Raw genomic sequence first — 22,903 nt, forward strand, 5'->3', positions numbered from 1 at the left:
AAAATGTGATTGTGTTAAAGCCAGAGAGCCAGATGCAATCACCAGAAGAGCCACATCTGGCTCCCGAGCCATAGGTTCCCTACCCCTGCTATATAACAATATTAGTATATATCTATATATAATATCCATACATTTTTCTGAGCCACACAAGTCAGTTTTGATCCTTTGAGTTGATCACAAATCATTGCTGGAAGAGTATTTTACGAATGACCTCAACACTGGCTTGTAAAGAGGGGAATAACGCATATGTTGTTACCATGGTGATCTCGAGATCACTCGGGGTGTCACAAGATCTCGCGAGATTAAAACGCGACGAGCTTTCTCGTTCTGAAAAGAACGCTCTTGTGATAATGAATAAAAACATTTTTCACACAATAAATGAAAATGAACCTGATCATTTTGCCGGCCTCCATATATTGCCATGCGCATGCGTGTCTGTTTTCACATAGTCACTCACTTCCAAATGGGTAGGAAGAGGCTTCACTCTCCACAAAACACCGGCGTTCGAACAGGGTGAAACCTCTTGTCAGTCATACAGTCGCTTTGTCTCTGCGGGGGGAAACGGGGCCGCTAGCATACACACAAAAGAATGCAGCAACTAAGCCACGTGGGGAGCAATGCAAGGTAAGGTAGTAGAAATTAAGAGGGAAAAAGATGATTGCCAAGCAAAATGCCACAGCCCCCGCATGGGAATATTCTGGTTTCAAAGCGAATGAGCAAGGTCAGCCTATCAACACGGGTTTACCTCAAACATATCCACCGGACCCAGTTTTCCCATGTGGGGAAAAAGTACACATCAAGATCCAGAGCCTTCATCCCGACAGTCAAAACTCACTGAGTCGGAAGAGCGGAAAATGGTGTGTGTTCACAGAAAGTGTAGTTTGCAACATGGCCAACGAAATGCTGCGCTTCAATACTGTCGAAAAGCCAGCATTTCAAGAAATGCTGCAAATGTTTTATAGACAGTAGGAATTGCCTGTGAGAAAATACATGCCACGAAGGGCAATTTCACAACTTTTCGGAGTGAAAGATGACATACTAAATGAAATATTGAATGATTACGGTATATTATTAAACATTATTAGTATTATATTGAAATAACATTAGTGGTTTATTTGGTCTGAAAAATGCTGACAATAATGTCATTTAGCGTGAATTTGTGAGACAATAATTATTTCAAAACACACCCGCATTGTTTTGTGACTCGGTTAGACAAAAAAAAGTCATTTTTCAATTGTACTTTTCTTTCTTTCTCCAGTCTCGTGTATCGGCCTTAGCAAACACTGACTTCACCCGTGCATCTCTCATACTGTGTTAAGCAGCAAAAGTTACTGTAACGAACATGTACGGTTACATCAGTTAAAAAAAATGCATCACATTGAATATTAGTGATTTCGGAATTTAAAAACCATAAAAATATCAAAGTGGCCCCCACATCCTTTGATTTGTCAGTGTGGAGCTCTTGTTGGAAAAACTTTGCCTTTAACCAAAACAGGAACGCTTTTGTTTCTACTTAACTAGAAGATTAGCAAAAAAATGTGACTGTTGGATAAGTTATTGTGACCAAGAGAAACTGTTTCGAGAAAAAGGAAGTATAAAAGAAAATGCTTCAATGGGAAAAACACAAAAGATGTTGGGCAACAGCGAGTGTACGTAAATGACGTGTGTAATGAGAGCATGATGTGATAATGAGTCTTTGTTATGGGACGATACAGACTTGTTTTGGCATCAGTGTGCGCTCTGCTTCCTTCAAACTCATGTGATCGCCGGCGAACAGACGCCATGAGCAGCGTCAACAACCGCTGCTGTTTTTCGCCTTGGTTGCATAAGCGCCACACAGGAGGGGTGAGTGTGTTTTGTGGGCACACTCAAAGCACACTCACACCGTTTGTCTGCGTACACAGAGAGGCCGTTTGAATGGAGGCTTCACACTTATGTGTGACAGCATGTGATTGAGTCATGACACATGGCAGAGAGAGTTGACATCTGCTTTTTGCTCATAGCTACACACTTGTCGTAAGCGACAAAACTATTCAAAACACCTCACAAACTCTATCAAGTCATGTCAAAGTCTTTTTTGCAGACCAACAATGCTGACAACAATCTTGAATGTCTTCCAAGCCGGTCCCAATGTTTCAGTTTCAGTTGCACAAAAGGTCATTAGAAATACAGTGGCGCCGCCAAAGTAAAAAATACATTGGTGTGAATAAGTGGTTTGCCCCTTCCTGATTTCTTATTTTTTTGCATGTTTGTCACACTTAAATGTTTCATATCATCAAGCAAATTTTAATATTAATCAATGGCAACACAACTGAACACAAAATGCAGTTTTTAAATGAAACTTTTTCTTATTAAGGGAGAAAAAAAAATCCAAACCTACATGGCCCTGTGTGGAAAAGTGATCCCCCCCCCCCGACACTGGGGAAAACGGCCTACATGGCAGAGTTCCAAGATGAAAATCACTGCTGAACAAAAGTAACATTAAGGCTCGACTCAATGTTGCCACAAAACATCTTGATGATCCTGAAGACCTTTGGGAAAATACTCTGTGGTCTGATGTGACAAGAGTTGAAGGTGTGTGTCCAATTACATCTGGCATGAAAGTAACACGGCATTTCAGAAAAAGTACATCATAACAACAGTAAAATATGGTGGTGGTAGTGTGATGGTCTGGGGCTGTTTTGCTGCTTCAGGACCTGGAAGACTTGCTGTGATAAATGGAACCATGAATTCTGCTGTCTACCAAAAAATCCTGAAGGAGAATGTCCGCCCATCTGTTGGTGACCTCAAGCTGAAACCAAGTTGGGTTCTGCAGCAGGACAATGATCCAAAACACACCAGCAAGTCCACCTCTGAATGGCTGAAGAAAAACAAAATGAAGACTTTGGAGTGGCCTAGTCAAAGTCCTGACCTGAATCCTATTGAGATGCTGTGGCATGACCTTAAAAAGGTGCTTCATGCTGGAAAACCCTCCAATGTGACTGAATTACAACAATTCTGCAAAGATGAGTGGGCCAAAATTCCTCCACAGCTCCTCCATTGCGAGTTATCACAAACGCTTGATTGCAGTTGTTGCTGCTAAGGGTGGCCCAACCAGTTATTAGGTTTAGGGGGCAATCACTTTTTCACACAGGGACATGTAGGTTTGGATTTTTTTCTCCCGTAATAATAAAAAGGTTCATTTAAAAACTGCATTTTGTGTTCACTTGTGTTGTCATTGACGAATATTTAAGTTTGTTTGATGATCTGAAACATTTAGGAATGACAAACATACACAAAAATAAGAAATCAGGAAGGGTGAAACACTTTTTCACACCAATGTTTGCCTCTAAAGTTACACAAAAACACTGAAGCATTCGTGTTATCTCTGAGACTTCAGCTTCCTGATCATCAAAAGCATTAGCGCAACAAGAGCCTTTCTTTTGAGATGCTGAAGGGTACCTGTGACGGCAAATACAAAGATACCCAGAACACACAAGGTGGGAAAGCTGTACAGTCGTCCCTCGCTACATCGCGGTTTGAACATTGCTCCCTCACTCTATCGCCATTTTTCGAAAAATGAATGAATAAACGATCGTTGTTTCGTGGTTGACTATGGCCTATAATTAGTCAAAAAATATTGAAAGACAAGTTATATGTAGTATTCTGGTCACTAGGCGTGAATAATGTTACACTGTTGAGACATGACATTACATTACTTTCACACTATAGGGGTATCACTTCATGTCTACAGGGCTCTAATAATGGTTCAACACCGTATTTACAAAGTCATAAACAGGTTTTCTATGCTCTAACTACGAAAATATTCTATTCACTAATATTGAATCCTACTGCACAGAAATTCACATATCTCGGTCGGGTCTGGAACCAATGAACCGCGATAAACGAGGGACGAGTGTGCACACATCTCGGGCCATGTCACGTATGTCTAAGCCGATCAGCACAATATGGCTAACTCAGCGATTTCAAAACATCAGCCTGCATGCCAGCTTTGTATTATTAACATCAAAATTTCAACTGTCAAAGAAAAGGAAAGTGAAAGTGAAGAGAAATTAGACATGGTGAAACGCTCAAAAAGTGGTTCCATGCCCGGTCCAAGCAACCATCACCAAGGATGAAGGTAGAATTCTTGAACTTGTGAAAGGATCTGCCCCATGAAATGCACGCTGATAACTAAGCAGTCTAGTCCCAATAAGCCTGTCTCTCCTTCCTTTGCAACGCCCCTTCCAGTGTGTAAGCCAACCAGTGAGTTCTTGTCTTTTTCATAACAGTTTAATTAAATTCTTGTATTTTTTAAATTTTAATCCTGTATTTTATATGTCCTTGTTGATTTAGGTATAAGTTGCAACACTAAACTTACAACACAAGCCTTACAACACAGTCATAGGAATGGACCTCCTGTGTGGAGTATGAAAGCCTTTGACCTGTATTATCTAACCTTGTGACCCCAAACATGGTGCACATGCCTCGCTTGTTTGTTTACAAGTCAGTAAACAAACCATCTCAGCTAAACAAGCTTCACATTCACAGACATACGCGACACAATGCAAGGCAAATGCAGTTACAAGAGCGCCGTAACATCACTGACATCTGGCGTAACTGAGCAAGCATAAACCGTGTGTCATCATTCATCGCTATAAACGGGGGATAGAAACGATATGCAATGTAAACAATATAAATTTGGCCTACAGAAGAGATTTTCATTCTGTGGCCCTATCGCGATAATGCATGTTGATGGAACCCGCAAAAGCGAGAGCGACATGCTGCAACGGGCTGCAACGCAAAGTCGGTGTAATGAAATCATGGAGGAGCTGCTGAAAAAGATCGGGGCAACATCCATCATTTGGACTTGGTTTGGATTTAAGCCGTTCACCCATCAGCAGAAAACTATGGTATATTCTGCAGAGTGTGTGGGGCAACAATTCCAGATTTACTTCCCCAAAAAGAAACATGTTGTTGAATACGAGCAATGCCAAATGATTCAGCTGACCAAAGATCCAGACCAAAGAAAGGCAGAAAACACAGGAACGGACCCAGACCTCCTCATTTTCAAAAGGTCCTCCTTACAATAGCCTGCAAAGGATTGCATTGACCAGGGCTGTCACCATTTACCTGTGAAAGGTCATGGACAGTAGAGAGCAAAAATAACAAACTAAGTTTACTGCCTTCCGCACTGCTTTGCACTTTTACTGCCTATTGCAGGGCATCGTTGGAAATAAGCTTTTAAACTTCAACACCTGAATATGGCAACGACCCCGTAGTGACTTATAGTTTCACCTTTGACCTGCCACACCCTTGACTCTGACCTGCTTGCGTGGATTTCCTTCGGGCTTTCTTGATGTCTTCCTCAATCTTGTTACTGAGTTTGATTTCCAGCTGCTGAGTTTTCAACTCCAACTCCTTCTGTCTGTCGGCCAGAGCTTTACGGGCCTGAAAACGATAGCAAATATATTTATTCTGTTACATGCGTCACAAATGAATGCAGGTAGTAACTACAGAAATCATCTTTGTTTTTGGTTTTTTTTTATTATCAGTTTAAATACACACAATGTTAGCAGAATTAAGAAAAAAAAAAACGATACAATCAATTTACATGAAACACTGCAGAGTCATGCACATGCAGAGCAAGAACCAAATATACAAGTTAGTGAGGATTCTAACTAAGATGCAAACAGATGGATTTTCTTTTTTTTGTTTTACTTTTTACCCTTACAGTCCACTTGCATTGATTGGATATATATAGTCCTAATTTTTCCAATCTACAATAGTGGAAGCCAACCTATTTCAGGCCAAGGTCCCAGGTCTCGGCAATGATAGTATATATGTAAAAACCCTTCATACAGTGGTGTGAAAAAGTGTTTGCCCCCTCCCTGATTTCTTATTTTTTACATGTTTGTCACACTTAAATGTTTCAGATCATCAAACAAATTTAAATGTTAGCCAATGACAACACAACATATTTTTATTATTAATGGAGAAAAAAAAAATCCAAACCTATATAGCCCTGTGTGGAAAGAGGGATTGCCCCCCCCCCGTTAAAACATAACTGAGATCTATCAGTATGGAAAAGGTTATAAACCATTTCTAAACATCCAGGACTCCACCGAACCACAGTGAGAGCCATTATCCACAAATGGCGAAAACATTGAACAGTGGTGAACCTTCCCAGGAACTGGCTTGTCAACCAAAATTACCCCAAGACCACAGTCACGACTCATCCAAGAGGTCGCAAAAGACCCCACGACAACATCCAAAGAACTGCAGGCCTCACTTGCCTCAGTTAACGTCAGTGTTCATCACGCCAACATAAGAAAGACACTGGGCAAAAATGGCCTGCATGGCAGAGTTCCAAGACGAAAACCACGTCTGAGCAAAAAGAACATTAAGGCTCGCCTCAGTTTTGCCAGAAAACATCTTGATGATGCCCAAGACCTTTGGGAAAATACTCTGTGGTCTGACGAGACAAAAGTCAAACTTTTAGGAAGGTGTGTGTCACATTACATCTGACATAAAAGTAACCCCGCATTTCAGAAAAAGAACATCATACCAACAGTAAAATATGGTGGTGGTAGTGTGATGGCTGTTTTGCTGCTACTGTAGGTTTGGATTATTTTCTCCCTTAATAATAAATAGTTTCATTTAAAAACGGCATTTAGCGTTGTGTCATCATTGACTAATTGACTTTCAATTTGTTTGATGATCTGAAACATTTAAGCATGACAAACATGCAAAAAAAGGAAGGGGGCAAACACTTTTTATACCACTGTATATCTGAGAAAGAGCTGAGTGGAACTGTTTGGAAAAAGTTGTGCACATGCAATTACACCGTCAATCATGTGGATATGCACAGTTACTGAAGCACCGCTGCTAAGTAATGTAAGTAAGTCACTATGCATTGTTTACTTGCGTATCTTGCTTGCTGCTGTAACAAGTGAATTTCCCTGCTGTGGGATAAATAAAGTACCATACAATACAATACAATAATAAGCACTGCACATTCCAAAGCCCACAAGCTCTTAAGGGGAGAAGGATCCATGCAGTAAGGTGAGCTTTTGATCCACTTAGAAATCTTCCAAAAGATCCGAGTCTCAAAGTCTGTAAAGTTAACATGAGGGGGAAGTCTTTTACATCTTGTGCAAGATGATTTAAGGTTGACTGAAGATTGCTCAGTAACAGAAATTAAAGTTTATTGTCTGCTTTGATCCACTTTGCACCAAATCTTGTCTCTGTTAGTCTGCACAAGTGAGAGGTAGACGCTCCAAAAAACAAATGAACATACTATACATGGTTTCAGTTAAAATAGTCATCTTGCCTACTCTACACTGCAGAAATGGAAAATGATGCAAGATGAAGAGAACGTGAAAAAAGGATGAAACGCACAACGGACAGGATGTTAACCACTACGAAATTAAAACCTGACATTCTGTTGCTAGGAGATAACGGCCATGTAAGTGCGAGTGTACCTTTTCCACCAAAGCGTAGCGACCAACCAGCTGCTTCCGTAAGTCTGCAATGTGATGGTCCAGCCTTTTCATCTCCTTCTTAAAGTTCTCCCTGAAGCTCAGCAAAGGCTTTTCCACTTCACTCTGGAGCTGAAAAAAACCCAGATATCTCCAGTCGTGTACATTTCACATTCAGAAACGTATTTGAGGCAGAGAATTTGACCACTTGTAATCAGAGCTGTCTAGCATCTACATACACTGCACATACAGTATATTATTGTTTATACATTATCACCAAATGAGATGGGTATTCTACCAAATAACAGCCTAATTATGGAGATTAAAAGCACAAAAGGGCGGATGTTCCCACAAATAAAAAGGTTGCTGAATGCTGAATTGCGAATATGTATCTATGTAACATTTTATGCATTGTAATAGTAACAAAATGCTATTTTCTTAACATTTCAAATAACTATAATGATAGTAATACATACTTCAATAACAAGCCAAGTAAATATCCTGTAATGGAAATTTAAAGCTAGCAATTTAAGTGCTCACATTGGACTGGCCCAACTGAGAGCTCCAACATGACTGCTCACACGTTTTGGCTCAGTGACAAAGTCTCTCCAACGTGTCCTAGGTCTTCCCTGAGGCCTTCTACCGGTCGGACGTGCCCTGACCACCTGCCCAGGCAAGCATCCAGGAGACATCCTGACCAGATGCCCAAACCACCTCATCTGACTCCTGTCAATGAGAAGGAGCAGCAGTTCTCCTCCGAGTTTCTCCTGGATAACATTGCTTCTCACCTTATCTCTAAGCCGCCAGCCACCCTCCGGACAAAACTCATTTCGGCCGCTTGGACCCGCAATCTTGTCCTTTAGGTCACTACCCAAAGCTCGAGACCATAGAATTCGTGCCAACAAAACAGAAATGTTGCACATACAGCATACTTTATATACAGTCGCGGCCAAAATGTTGACGATTATCGGTGACAATTATCGGTTTCCACAAAGTTTGAGAAGCAACCCCACACATGAATGATTTCAGGATGCTTGACTGTATTTCCTGGAAGTGGAAGTGGATTCTATGTGCCCTTCTTGACACCAAACCATCTTCCAAAAATCTTCGCCTCACTGTGTGAGCAGATGCACTCACGCCTGCCTGCTACTGTTGCACTGGTGTGAAGCCTTCTTCACAACAATTGAATCTGAAGTTCTTAATGATCTTATGAACGCTTGGTCTAGATGCCATCCTACTAGCAGCGATATACAATGCCTGTGAAGCCCTTTTCGTGTTAAGCAATGATGACTGCACGTTTCCTTGCATGGTTAATAGAGGAAAAACAAAGATTTCAAGCACCACCCTCCTTCTGAAAAGTTTCCAGTCTGTTATTCTTTGTCCTTGTCAACACTCACAACCATGTTAACCAGAGAATCGTTAACATGAAGTCAGCTGCTCCTTTTGTGGCAGGGCTGAAATGCAGTAGAAATGTTTTGGGGTTAAGTTCATTTTCATTACAAAGCGGGATTTTTGGAGTGTACGCAAATTGCCATAATAAAAACTGAAGCAGCAGACTTTGTGAAAATTAAGATTTGTGTCATTCTCCAAACTTTTTGCCGTGACTATACACAAGACACACACAGCAGCAACGTTGCTAATATTTATGCAGGCTTTTAATACACTTACACTTTGACTCAGTAAAGGGGATCGGATCAGGATTTGTTAAATCTACTGACAACTTCACTTCAACTGTGACATCCCTGTCGCGGCAATCACTCGTCGTTCCCCCTGCACCATAAACATCTAATGGCGCATGAGAGCAATGAGACTGAAGTTAAAATCAAGCTGCAAATGATCTGAAAATGAACAGTGTACTGTGGACATTTGTGTACGTTTTAACGAGAGTAAATTGGTCCGTATAAGCCAGCTAACAATGCAAGTCATGGGAGGTACCTACAGTATTTTGATGCTAAAGCCCTAACAAAAACCCCTCATTTTCATTTCCATAACTGATTGATAAGGGGTAATATTAACCAAGCTACAGCGATATTGTTATTGTAGCAGCTAACACGCAAAACTATATTTATCTGGCGTCACTCACAACGCTCTTCCGGATAGACGGAAGAGCGGATACTACTGGTTCTCAATTTCTTGAACAAGACTCCACAAGATTCTCGTTTGCTGTCAGCATTTTTTACCTGAGGACTGGAGCACAAGCGTTGTGCTGAAAGACACAGGCATCCCAATGAGAGCGGACATTTTAAGTGTTGTCGCTGTTTCTATGCTGCTGTTGACGGAAGTCGCGTTAGCTGCTATGGGCTATGTCAAATCAATGCGCCTAGGAAAGAAGTTTCGGTTTGAAATCATCAAAATACAGCAAGATACTGTAAGTATTACATGTTATCATCAATGTACTTGTTAATGCATGATGACAGCATGTATATAAAACCATAAAACGTTGTCAGTTTTTTTTAAGAGGGCTTCATAATCGAAATAGGTACCTCCCATGACGTGCAATGTTAGCTGGCTCATACGAACTCGTTTTCTCACGTTAGAGTGAACAGAAAAGGGAAAGAATTACAGTATGTGTTTCACATAAGGATTGTGGATGAAGGGCAAAATTCCCAAAAAAGTGCATTTTGCCTTTAAGAGCAACCTTTCACCTCATACAAACCTGGTCTGACAGGGAATAATGTTGCCAACTGAGACGTCAACATTTTTTTTTAAAAGTGACTATCCAAAAATATTTCTGATGTTATTGGGGGCTTTTGGAAACTAACATGAAAGCACATATCGCTCTTCTCAACGAGCAGCGGGTGCAGCTGTGCCGCTCCCCCATCTAAAAGCGCTTACAGGCGGCTCAAGTCTTGTTTGTGACATTAAAAAAACAACCAAAAAAGCAAAAGAAAAAAAGTTGAATTGTATTGCTTAACATATTTGTTTAACGTTTCCTGTTTTATACTCATTTTATGTCACTTTTTTGTCCATTACACAAGTCTAAATTTGAAAAGAAAAAAAAAAAAGAAAAATTTGATGAAGTTGCAGAAACAAGAATGAAAACCATTCTTTTAGCTAATTTGAGGGCGCTGATTTCAAAAAATGGCATTGGCTTTGTCGTAACCGGTCACATTTTTTCCGAAACGTGATCTTATTTTTTTTACTATTGCACGCTGAAACACATAAACTAATGTGAAGCCGTGACGACAAAAGTAGGTGCGAAGTGATGGATGTGGCATACATTAAGCACAGAGGAGGAAATAAAATGACTTGGAATATCATTTTGTGGTAACAGCTTCCTTTTTTAAGATTGACGGGAGTGTTCGGCATCCGAAGATTCACGTATCAAACTCCAGCAGTTTCATGCCATCATACTGACGTTCCATCTTCCCTGATCCATTTTTACCATCACTTTTATTTCTTGGTGAAATCTTGCCTTATGACAACTGCACTAAGACCGCCAAGAGAAGTGAAGCTCAACAATAGCTGAAGAATGCCACTCCTGCTTTAGACAGATAGATACTCTCCAAGATGTACACGTACCACTCTTTTGTACGCAGCCTCTTTATTTAAATGTCCCTAGCAACTAAGCGGAACTACGTTCTTCATCACCAAAATCCGACCAGAACTGCACTTAGGAGGCCGGGTGGGGGGTAAGTCGCTGTTGATGGATTACACTGCAGATGGGGATGTCATACATCTTCATGTCAAAAAATCCAAACTATCCCTTTAAGAAATCAACTCACCAGCATAATTAAGCAGAAAAAAAGAGTCAGGCTGTAAACGTGAACAGGGTATTTTAAAGAGAAACTGCATGAAACAACGTCGGTGTTCATTTGCTGCGCTAAATATTTATTCTAAATTGGTATTTTGTTTAAAACCTGCCGAATCGCCACATAGCTTGTATTTCTTGCAATGCCAGACTTGGTTAGAGTCAGCAGAAAGACTGTCAAAACATAGTGCAAATGTATTCCATTGGAACTAACCACAAAAGAGTAGATGTCCTTACGGGAAAGCTGTTATCCTAAATACATTCTACAGTAGATCACATCATTTATTGTTTAATAATGAAAACACACTTATATGTGTGTGTTTGAGAAAAGTGTGAATTACCTTGGAGGAGAACTTCAGGTGAACTTCCGCTTCATCAGCCAGACTCTTCTTCAACTGGGCCCAAGCATCCCCGAGAGTCCTAAAAGGGGAAAAGGACCACACACACACACACTTTTGAGTAAAAAACGGGCAGAAATATCGAGGAAAGGGAGGAGTGCAGCAGATGATGCGGCGCGCGCACAGCTGGCGATGAGCGTCAGAGAGCGAGCTACACCACTAAGCAGTAAATCTGGACGTCCAAATGCAGTTCAACAGATAATGAAGATGAATTTGACATGTGATCTGTTCCAGACTTCACAGTGAGGGCTTGTATTGTCTCAAACGGAAGTGTTAAGTCAACTAATGCATATTATGTGGTAATTGTACACAACGTTCAGCATGACCAAAAGAAAGTGGATGATTCTTAATGAGAGCAGATACAGGATGGGGTTGAACCGAAGAGACTCTGGGGAAGCAGGATGTTTCAAAGTTTAGCTCTTAGAACGAGACAAGTTTAATTCCCTTCGATTAGTTGATGTAGCTCTGTCGTTCCAAATTTTTTTTTAAAAGCCCATCCATCCATTTTCTATACCGCTTCATCCTCATTAGGGTCGCGGGGGCATGCTGGAGCCTATCCCAGCTGACTTCGGGCGACAGGCGGGGTACACCCTGGACTGGTCGCCAGCCAATCGCAGGGCACATATAGACAAACAACCATTCACACTCACGTTCATACCTATGGACAATTTAGAGTCGCCGATTAACCTCACCTGCATGTTTTTGGGAATGTGGGAGGAAGCCGGAGTGCCCGGAGAAAACCCACGCGCACACGGGGAGAACATGCAAACTCCACACAGAAATGCCCAGGGGAGAATCGAACCCAGGTCTTCCCGATCTCCAGGCTGTTCCTGTATTGGCCAACGTGCTAACCACTAGACCACCGTGCGGCCCTTTTTAAAAGCCATGACGGGCAAATATCATTGCGATACAGTGAAATCTGTGAATGCAAATGACCCTTAAGTCGTGCAATTTAGCATGCAAGTAATAAGATTTAGAAATGTATTATTAGTCTTTTTTGGTTCTTTCATTTTAATCATAACCATAACCCTAAAGCACATGTGTCAAACCCAAAGCCACGTCATTTTATTCGGACTGAAAGTAACTAAATATATACTGCTCAAAAAAATTAGAGGAACACTTTGAAAACACATCAGATCTAAACTGGGGGAAAAATGATCTCGAATATCTTTCCTGATAATAAGTGGGTGATGTATTAGTAACAAAATGATGCCACATCATTTGATAGAAATGAAAATGATCACCCTATAGAGGGGGGAAATCAAAGACACCCCAAAAATGAAAGTGAAAAAATGATGCAGCAGACTGGTCCATTTGGCTAAAATGTCATTGTAGCAACTCAAAATGATTCTCAGTAGTTTGTGTGGCCCCCACGTGCTTGTACGCATGCCTGACAACGTCGGGGCATGCTCCTAATGAGACTATGGATGGTGTCCTGGGGGATCTCCTCCCAGATCTGGACCAGGGCATCAATGAGCTCCTGGACAGTCTGAGGAGCAACCTGGCGGCGCCGGATGGACCTAAACATAATGTCCCAGAGGTGTTCTATTGGGTTTAGGTCAGGTGAACGTGGGGGCCAGTCAATGGTATCAATTCCTTCATCCTCCAGGAACTACCTGCATACACTATCTAACCTGTAAAGGTCTGTGCGTCCTTCCAGGGATATGCCTCCCCAGACCATCACTGACCCACCACCAAACCAGTCATGCTGAATGATGTTGCAGGCAGCATAATGTTCTCCACGGCATCTCCAGACCCTTTCACGTCTGTCGCATGTGCTCAGGTTGAACTTGCTCTCATCAGGGAAGAGCACAGGGCACCAGTGGTGTAGTTGCCAATTCTGGTGGTCTATGGCAAATGCCAATCGAGCTCTACGGTGCTGGGCAGTGAGCACAGGGCCCACTAGAGGACGTCGGGCCCTCAGGCCACCCTCATGGAGCCTGTTTCTGATTGTTTGGTCAGAAACATTCACACCAGTGGCCTGCTGGAGGTTATTTTGTAGGGCTCTGGCAGTGCTCATCCTGTTCCTCCTTGCACAAAGGAGCCGATACCGATCCTGCTGAGGGTTGAAGGACCTTCTACGGCCATGTCCAGCTCTCCTGGAGTAACTACCTGTCTCCTGGAATCTCCTCCATGCGTCCAGGTACCGCAGTGATGCCCTGGTCCAGATCTGGGAGGAGATCCCCCAGGACACCATCCGTAGTCTCATTAGGAACATGCCCCGACGTTGTCAGGCATGCGTACAAGCACGTGGGGGCCACACAAACTACTGAGAATCATTTTGAGTTGCTACAATGACATTTTAGCCAAATGGACCAGTGTGCTGCATCATTTTTTCACTTTCATTTTTGGGGTGTCTTTGATTTCCCCCCTCTATAGGGTGATCATTTTCATTTCTATCAAATTATGTGGCATCATTTTGTTACTAATACATCAACCACTTATTATCAGGAAAGATATTCAAGATCATTTTTCCCCCAGTTTAGATCTGATGTGTTTTCGAAGTGTTCCTCTAACTTTTTTGAGCAGTGTATTTAAAAAAATTGTAATCTGATGAATCTGGCAAAGTCATAAGTTTACAAGAACAATGTTGTGCTATTATGAGGAAAAATAATGTAATTTTCGTGGCATAAAGTTGAAATATTACAGATAAATACAGTTTTTTTTATAGTCGTAATTTTTTGTAAATCTAACATTATGGAAAATTAGGATGCGAAAAAAGTTCTGATGTTACAAGAATAAAGTCCACATTTTATGGAAATAAAGTCACAAGATCAGGAGAAAAACATTTAACAACACTATTGAAGAAGAAGGTTTAAATATTTTGAAAATGTTTTTAAAAAGCAAAAATGTGCACAGGGACACGGCGGGAGACAAACGTAACGGCGAGCGATTTGTGAGGTCTGATGTTTTTTGAGGAGGCATCTGTATGATGCAAACGTGACTCTTTTGAACGCATATTTGCAAGTTTGGTCACCCCCGTGTGCTTAACCGGACACGACTAAAAATTGACACTCCTTTCAAACTATAACAACCTGTCCGTACCACAGTGGGGCGGTTCCTCCTGGGGTGGCATGGTGACCTGTCAGCAGGGGCTGTCAGCGTTAGTGCAGCCCTGCCATCATGTACAAATTTATCGTATTCAACATGCAATGTCACTCTTGAATACTCTTGTAAAGTTCACAGCTTTCCATTTTGTTGCATTATCCTGGTGTCAGTTTTGCGTTCAGTCTGTGCAGTACAGATAAATAGATATCAGTTTCGCAATAGTATTTCAAATTGGGGGGATGTGAAAACATTTCTGTCCACTGGAGGGGGCATGACAGAAAATAACTGAGAACCGCTGTTGTACAAAATAGCATCTTTAGGAGGCATAACAACAAAGCATGCTGAGAAACGTGTAATCCACCCAAACTCTTCCGGTTTACACATCTTCCGGATTGTTATGTTTTTGCGTTGATAAAAAATAAGTTGAGGGAACGACAAAGAGGTGGCAAAAATAATATTCCTGGCTCATCCAATCAGCAGTCGGGGCACATTCACAGGAATGAACGGACACGAACACAGACGTTTTTCAAAAATGCACATTTCACCCATTCCTTGGGGTGGTCTTGTTTGGCCCGCAACCTGAAGTCGGCTTTGAGTTTTGGCCCCCTCTGCCATTGAGTTTGACACCCCTACCCTAAAGCCATCCATCTATCGAACTCTCTCAACAACCTTAACTCTAACCCCCTCACTCGGACCCTCGGACCCTCGGACCGAGGCAAACTTTTTGTGTACATTAAACCAAAAAACAAGCAAACCGGGGGCGTTTGATTATTGTTCATATGACTGCTAGCAGGCCGTCGAGGGAGACATCTCTGAGTGCTATCCAACTGAATCCTCCAACAATGTCACACCCCAACAATTTCCATATTTTCTCCTGCAACCTTTAAATTCCCTAAGCAGTGTTCTTGCACAGTTCGCATTAAATCTTTTCCACAAAATGACATAAGCAGTCAAATCAGACTAAAATGGGTTGTTTTATTGTATTGTATTTTTCCATATTTTTTGTCTCGTTGTTCTGTCTAAACAGTCTTGACAAAGAATCGGGGGACAGAGTCGACCCAGCCTTACTTTATTTTGCAAGACGTTTTAACACCTATCACTCACTACACCCGCCTGTTGTGTTGAAAACATTCCCATGTCCCATTTCACTTCATTCTTCCATGCAGAAAATGTTGGGTTGTGTATTTAATTGTTGTTTGATGTATTGCATGTTTTGAAAGCAGCTACATTGTAACATAAAATGTAGTTTAGTCCCTTGTATTAAGTGAGGCATGTTTTGATTATTTCTTTTGTTTGTGGTCTTTTTTGAATGTCACTTTTGAATGTTGCTTCAGCATTTGTTTTTCAGCTGTTTGCAAATACTGCAAGATAGAACTTTTCAATAGCTCCTCAATAAAATATGACTAATTGATATTGGTAAGATGTTTTTGTGAACTTCCATCCTTCCATCCATTTTCTTCTTGCTTCTTTGCATTGAATTGTATTTTGGGTATTATAAGAATTTGTGTTCATGTACAGTATATATCCCATGTAGATCATGCTTCATATATTGTTCGTTATCGGCCGATATATGGGGTATTGGCTTTCTTTTAGCCCCCAATATCGGTATCTGCCCCAATAATTCCCTATCGGTCAGGCTGTAGTATATAGTAATCCCTTGTTTATCGTGGTTAATTGGTTCCTAAGTAGGATTCAATATTAATAAAAGGATTATTTTCATAGGTAGAGCTTAAAAAAACTGTTTATTACTTTCTAAATACAAGTTTTACTGTTATTAAAGCCCTCTAGACATGAAATAACAGCCATATAGTCCCCTTTACACTCATACTACCCAATACAGTTACCTTGTTACATTGCAGTTCACCTTTCGCTGACTTGCTGTTTCGTGGAATTTTTAGTGCAATTTTGCATTTTTCTTTTAGCAGCGTACAAACGGCATTTTGTTCTGCGTCCTTGTGGTGTATTAGAGCGGTCGATGGGTGCTCTGATGTATGTGTCTGTCATTGTATTTACAACTGCTACCAGTAGAGGGTGTTGTATACTCGTGAGAGTTGAAGACGTGTGCAGATGTCGTCCCTCCACCTCGTCCAGTATGTGTTTATGCGCCTGGACGAGCATATTAGGGACCCACAGTAGAGCTACAATAGCCGACAGCAACAATATGTTTTAACAAGGACACAAAAATGAAGCGACGCCAGGACGTAGAGACACGGTCAGGGGAGTGTAATTTTTTTTAGTTAATTTTGGTCTGGAATTCCTGTGTTTATACAATTTGTAGAGTGGCGTGGAGAAGAAATACAGGGTGCCGTCTATACTTAAAACAAACACAGCCTAAGCCTAATCGCAAGTATTTCTCAGATGTTTTACAATGTTGTTTACAGCCCCACGTTGAGAAGTCAATTGCTGATGCTGTATCCGTTAGCTTCACAACAGATATGAGTTAATTCCACGACAGGGGATGTGTGATGTTACACATATGGGTATTGTTATCGGCTGATATCGGTATCGGAAATAGAGAGTTGGACAATATCGGCAAATTGGATATCGTCAAAAAAGCCAATATTGGACATCCCTAGTTAAAATTCCTATTTAGATGGTTGTAAAAAGGTTCTAGCTACGGAAATATTCCATTTATTAATAAGGAATTGTACTCTGGGGAAATTCACTTATTACGATTGGGTCTGGAACTGATTAACCATAATATGTATGCCCTCTGTCATGTTTCGCAGGACAGGAACAAGTGCTTCCTGTCCTGCACTCTTATTTTGGCAAGGTATACTTCCTGTTGGGTGGAAGAGGCAGCCACTTCACACCTGGTGGCCGCACAGCTGTCACCAATCACCATTAGTGGCTGTTAAAAGGCATTCATTGTCGTTACTGTTGTTGTCATTGTTACCCGTGTTCCTTGTTTCCTAGTTGGTGCTGTTACCTGAGATATTTACTCACCTGGACTTTCTGTACCCGTTATCACAGAGCCCTTTTCTCTGTCGCCTTTTGTTTACTCCTTTTACACACCATTAAAGAATCTTTATTTTTTGCACTCCATCACCTCGTCTCTGCATACCGGGGGTCACGCACTCGACAGCTCTACTCGTGCCTGACAGTTTGTGACAGCCCTCTATTATATTTTGACATTCCCTGTATATACACCTTTTTTTAATTTTCACACTCCCTATTTATAATGGTTATATTAATTTCGCTTTGGAGGGAAAAAAAATAATTTCCATGCTCTGTATGTCCTTGATATATGGTGATTTGACGATAAAGACACTTGAATCTTGAATAAAAAAGGGATTACTGTGCTGTATTATAAATGTTCAATTAGTATCGTTGCCCGTCTTCACGTATTGGCTAAGAGAAATTGCATGGTGTTACTTTATAGTGATGGCATGTGTCCATGTCAACTTAAGTGACCAACTGAAGTGCTTTGAGGGACTACCTTTGACAATGCCATCTACTCATGCTAATCACGCAGTGTCCATCACATGGTGAAATTAATCATGTTTCATTTATGCCTTTCAACTCGACATATACACTGCCTGATTGGAGCAATAAAAGTGCTCACATGCCTTGTGGTCACATCTCTAGCGAACAAATGGTAAATTCAGGAAAAACAGAGCGCTGGTGCTGGGCTGGAGCCACTCGGATAGCAGATCCTAACCAACAAAACAGCAATTGTCTTGCCTGACAACAGAGTGGGCCTTAGGGAGAGCATAATGGAAGGATTGTACTGCACTTTTTTGAGTGTGGGCTGACTGACCCGGTTGGTATAATCTGACAATTCTATATGGGACAATTTCATCCCACTTGAGCTCTGCAAATATTGGAAGTCTTATATGCATGCAAACCGTGCATGCAGGAGGGTACATCTCTCTTAAGGGCTCTTCTTGAGGCTTTTTGCAAAAACAAAACAAAAACTCTTGCAGCCATATCCAATTTAAACAAGCAGATTTAATGCAAATCCAGCTGAACTTCTAGCCTGCACTGTTCATTCTTCAGGCCTATGCACACAGCACAAGACTGTCCTTAATGCGCGGCTACTGAGGTCATACATCCTGCATAGGCTGTGCATTCCTTCATCACTTGTACATCCTCTCTTTTGCAGCCGTGAATGATGAATATGAGGTATCACAGGCAATATGACATCAACATTTGTGTCTACAAACACAATACAAACTAATTCCACTGAAAGGTGGGGAACTAAATACTTTGAATCTATTCCCATGAAAGGTTTTTGGAAATCAAACCCCATTTGCACTTTTCTTCCTGAAGAATGTGAACCTATAATTTCACGCATTGCATTTTATGAGCTGTGGCTGCCAAGGAAACGCTCTTGTATGTCTGATTTAATCTAGTTTAAAATGAACAGTATTCCATGTATGCTTACAAGCCCAGAAGATGACTAGGCACACGACATTCATGAGCATGTATGAACCCAAATTTACAAAAAAACTATTGTTCACCTTCTCAATAACGGTAGAGCAGACTATGTGTTTCAACGATAAAATTTGTCCCCATTGCACAGTGGTATGGCGGCGGCGTTGCATTCCCGCTCGCCTGTGTGGCGGATACTTCACCTTTGTTGACTGTTTGTATTTATTTACTGAATAAATGCATGGTGCAAGAAATACTTCCTGTTTTTCCACTTTTAATGAGCACCACTACTCACTAAATATAGCGACCATGTCGCTATATTGTCAACACAAGTCTAAGGTGTGTTATGAAGCAGTGTTATGGTCGCCACAGTACCATTATTAATGTTGATGGTGATGAATGGTGACGATGAATAAGGGTGCAGACAAGTCCGAACATCTACGTGTTTGATCTTACAAAGTAAGTTAGATTAAATGTAGAATTACTACAGATTCATTAATACAGCGCAGCGGCTGTTCAACTCCGATGGAAAAAACAGACACACTCACTGACTCTGACGCTGGGAACAGAGGTAGGTTGGATTGGTCTATAGTCTGCGTAAAACATGTGCGGTTTCAATCCTGCCTCGCGCACTGCCACTTCCATATTACGTTTATTATCATCCATGGTAGTGATGCCATACTCCATAATCTCATTGGCTTCTGGCTGCCCTGTTCTCGCGAGACAGCTCTTCTCCAAACGAGAAATCTCATCACGTTGTAATCTCAGAAGATTTCGTGACACCCCTACAATATACTGATATAGCAAACCATATGTCTCCCTGTCAGACCAAATGTGTATTTTTACATTCAATTAATTAAATTACCGTAGATTCTGGTGTATAAACCACTACTTTTTTCTTAAAACGTTGAACCCTGCAGCTTATTGTGGCTAATTTATGGCTAAATTTTTATCTCGTGACATCTCCTTTACTTCAGAACTACTACTGTTTAATTAGTGCCGCTTGCGAGTCAGTGAGGAAACGGTAGCTCTTTGACAGGAGCCATAATGCATTGTGTCTGAGCAATGCATTAATTGGGGCACTGCAATGACGTCAGCCTCCCTCTAGGCTCCTCTGGCTCCCTCTGGTGGACAAAGACAGGCAACACCGCACCATCCATCCATTTTCTATGCTGCTTTTCCTCCAATGGAATGCTTTGCTCAAACGAAATGCATTATTGCGTCAATACCATTATATTCGTCTTGGGCATGGAGTTCACTAGAGCTTCCAAGGTAGCTGAAATGTGAGGGGTGTACTCAGTTTTGTGAAGTACTGTAATATCTGGTATAACTGAATTGCTTGTGTTGTGTTATTGATGCAACAACAGATGTACGTCTGTTGAATGGATTGATTTTCTTGATAATGATGAGTTTATTACCAGTTGGCCTTGTTGGCGACACCAATTAAAATCCCAGCATATTCAGCCTGCCCTAAGATGACCCTCAGATTCCTGCTCCTGCTTCTTCCATATTCTTTTGTCCCCCTGGAGAACCAGAAACAGCACAGCCCTCAGCATGATATCCCCACTGCTGTCATGATTGTAGGAAGGAAACTTTGCAACACATTTTCTTGGCGAACACATTTCCCTCCACACCAATAAAACACAGATTTGACATCTTGCCCCATCAACTCATGTTGCCTTCATTTAAACTCTCACCAGTCCCTCATCTCCTAAGCTCTCAATTAATAGTTAAGTGATTCTTCAGAGGAAGAATTAAATCATGGAGTGGTTTACTGACAGTCATCAATGACAGATCCTCTTGACCCAGACACTCAATGGGATGTCTCGCCTTGATAGCTCGATGGCAAGCTTTTGCAACAGAAGTGGTTACTTGCGTGAAAAGCACTGAAATGAGACTGACCTGGAATAGAATTTTCTGGCTTTGGAGGTAGTATGAGTGGCTTGAGAAAGAGCTGTGTGAAAGGAAATAGCAGAAAACCGAAACAGGGGCATGAAGTTCAACATCCAAGGCTCACTTCTCCCACCATGTTGTGTTGTAGCAATTATCACTGTCCAACTTCAATGTCTCCGTGTGAACGTGCACACAAGGAGAGCGAGCTCTGTCCTGGACGGTCCTCTGGACTCCGTGGAGGAAGTGGGGGAGAGAAGGTTGTTGGCTAAGCTGACATCCATCATGGACAACACCTCTCACCCGCTACATGACACTGTGGGTTCCCTTAGCAGCTCCTTCAGCAGCAGACTGTTACACCCACGGTGTAAGAAGGAGAGGTTCCGCAGGTCCTTCATACCGACCGCTGTCAGGCTCTACAACACCTGCACCATCTGAACCATGTTGTAGTCACTATGTCACTATGTATTCTTTACTTGCGTATCTTGCTTGCTGCTGTAACAAGTGAATTTCCCTGCTGTGGGATAAATAAAGTACTATACAAGGTGTCTCAACCTTTTCCAGCGAGGGCCACATTGTGAAAACTGAAAGGATGCAAGGCCCACTTTGATGTTTTGTAAAGCAACACATGTAGATATGCTTACATGTATATAAACAGTACAGGCCAAGAGCTTGGACACACACAATGCAAATGATGGTCCCAACCCCATTAATCAGGCAAGAAATTCCACTATGTAACCCTGACAAGCAGGGGTGTAACGATGCATCGATTTATATTTCCACGATCCAACTACATCGTGTGTTTATCAAGTTTCCATTCTGGACAGCATACATCGGTCACACATCGTTTAAAAAGGCAATCAATCGACTGAATCAATACTAGGAAATAAAGCATTGGATTTAAGCACGGCAGGCTTTATATGGATGTATGTTTTTTAAGCACTTTTAATGATGGTAAAGACGAAAAAGAAATTCAGTCTGTGTCTGTGATTTTGTCTTCTGGGTATGTGGTGGTCATGGGAGTTGTAGTGGTTCGCCTTTTCTTCTTTTGTTCAGTTAATTCACTTCATTCAGTATTCATATTGAACTCATCTGTCTTTATTTGAAACTCCTTTTAAGCTACATTTATGGGGACAATATGCAAAGTGAGGACGTTTTGTACGCATGGTAGTTTTTGGTCGAGGAGCAGTGACGCTTAGTGATGTCATCATCCAGCGCGGCGTATCCAGGTCTTACATACGCGGAAGCAATAAATGGCGTGCACTTGGTTGTGCCGGGGAGGACGGAGAAGAGAGGAAAGGCTGGGAAGTGGGGGAGAGAAGGATGTTGGCTAAGCTGGCAAGGGTACAAGGAGCCCACATTACTTGCTAGTTGCTGCACTGTTCTTTCAAATGGCTGCTCTGATCAGGAGGATTACCAGCACAAAAAAGCCATTGGCTCGTACAGGTGAGAAAGTTTCTACACCTAATTGAAGATACCATCCCACATTGCTGAGGGATTTGCATAATGTCCCTCACCTTAGGGTGCAAAGTGCAGGTTTGGATTGCACTATTTAAAGTAAATAATTCATCATGGCAAGCTGTACCACCCTCTGTTCATCCTGATTTTGTATTTCATTTTTAACACATTTTTTGTAATCATTGATAATCTATTCTTAAGTATGTCAGCATTATTAATCATTTATACATGATACCTTACAAAAAACAACGTGAATCTAGCAAACTTCACCTGCACTGTCCAGTATCCAGGTATTTATTTCACAGTCACACTGGTTGAATTTTTATCTAAAAAGTTACTGACTCGATTTAAAGTGACTGAATCGTGATCGTATCATTCTAAATGAACCAAAATCATTCTTAAAAAGTATCAGCAACCATGAATCGTGATCTCAACTTTGTGATATACCGTAAATTCCGATGTATAAGCCCCTACTTTTTTCTTAAACTTTCAACCCTGCGGCTAATTTATGGCTAAATTCTAAT

At 41.4% G+C, this 22,903-nt stretch overlaps 1 protein-coding gene across 1 annotated transcript in view; it reads right to left on the reverse strand.

Moving 5' to 3' along the window:
* The window catches only part of gas7b (growth arrest-specific 7b), a 97,947-nt gene that overhangs the window by 5,845 nt on the left and 69,199 nt on the right, over window positions 1-22,903 (reverse strand). Inside the window, exons 9-11 of the mRNA XM_054757136.1 lie at window positions 11,553-11,631; window positions 7,464-7,592; window positions 5,307-5,430 (exon numbers count right to left, since the gene is read on the reverse strand). Coding sequence (XP_054613111.1) covers window positions 5,307-5,430; window positions 7,464-7,592; window positions 11,553-11,631 — 332 coding nt within the window. The remainder of the gene's footprint in view (window positions 1-5,306; window positions 5,431-7,463; window positions 7,593-11,552; window positions 11,632-22,903) is intronic.

The sequence above is a fragment of the Dunckerocampus dactyliophorus genome, chromosome 2, assembly GCF_027744805.1.
Source record: "Dunckerocampus dactyliophorus isolate RoL2022-P2 chromosome 2, RoL_Ddac_1.1, whole genome shotgun sequence".
Taxonomy (NCBI): Eukaryota; Metazoa; Chordata; class Actinopteri; order Syngnathiformes; family Syngnathidae; genus Dunckerocampus; species Dunckerocampus dactyliophorus.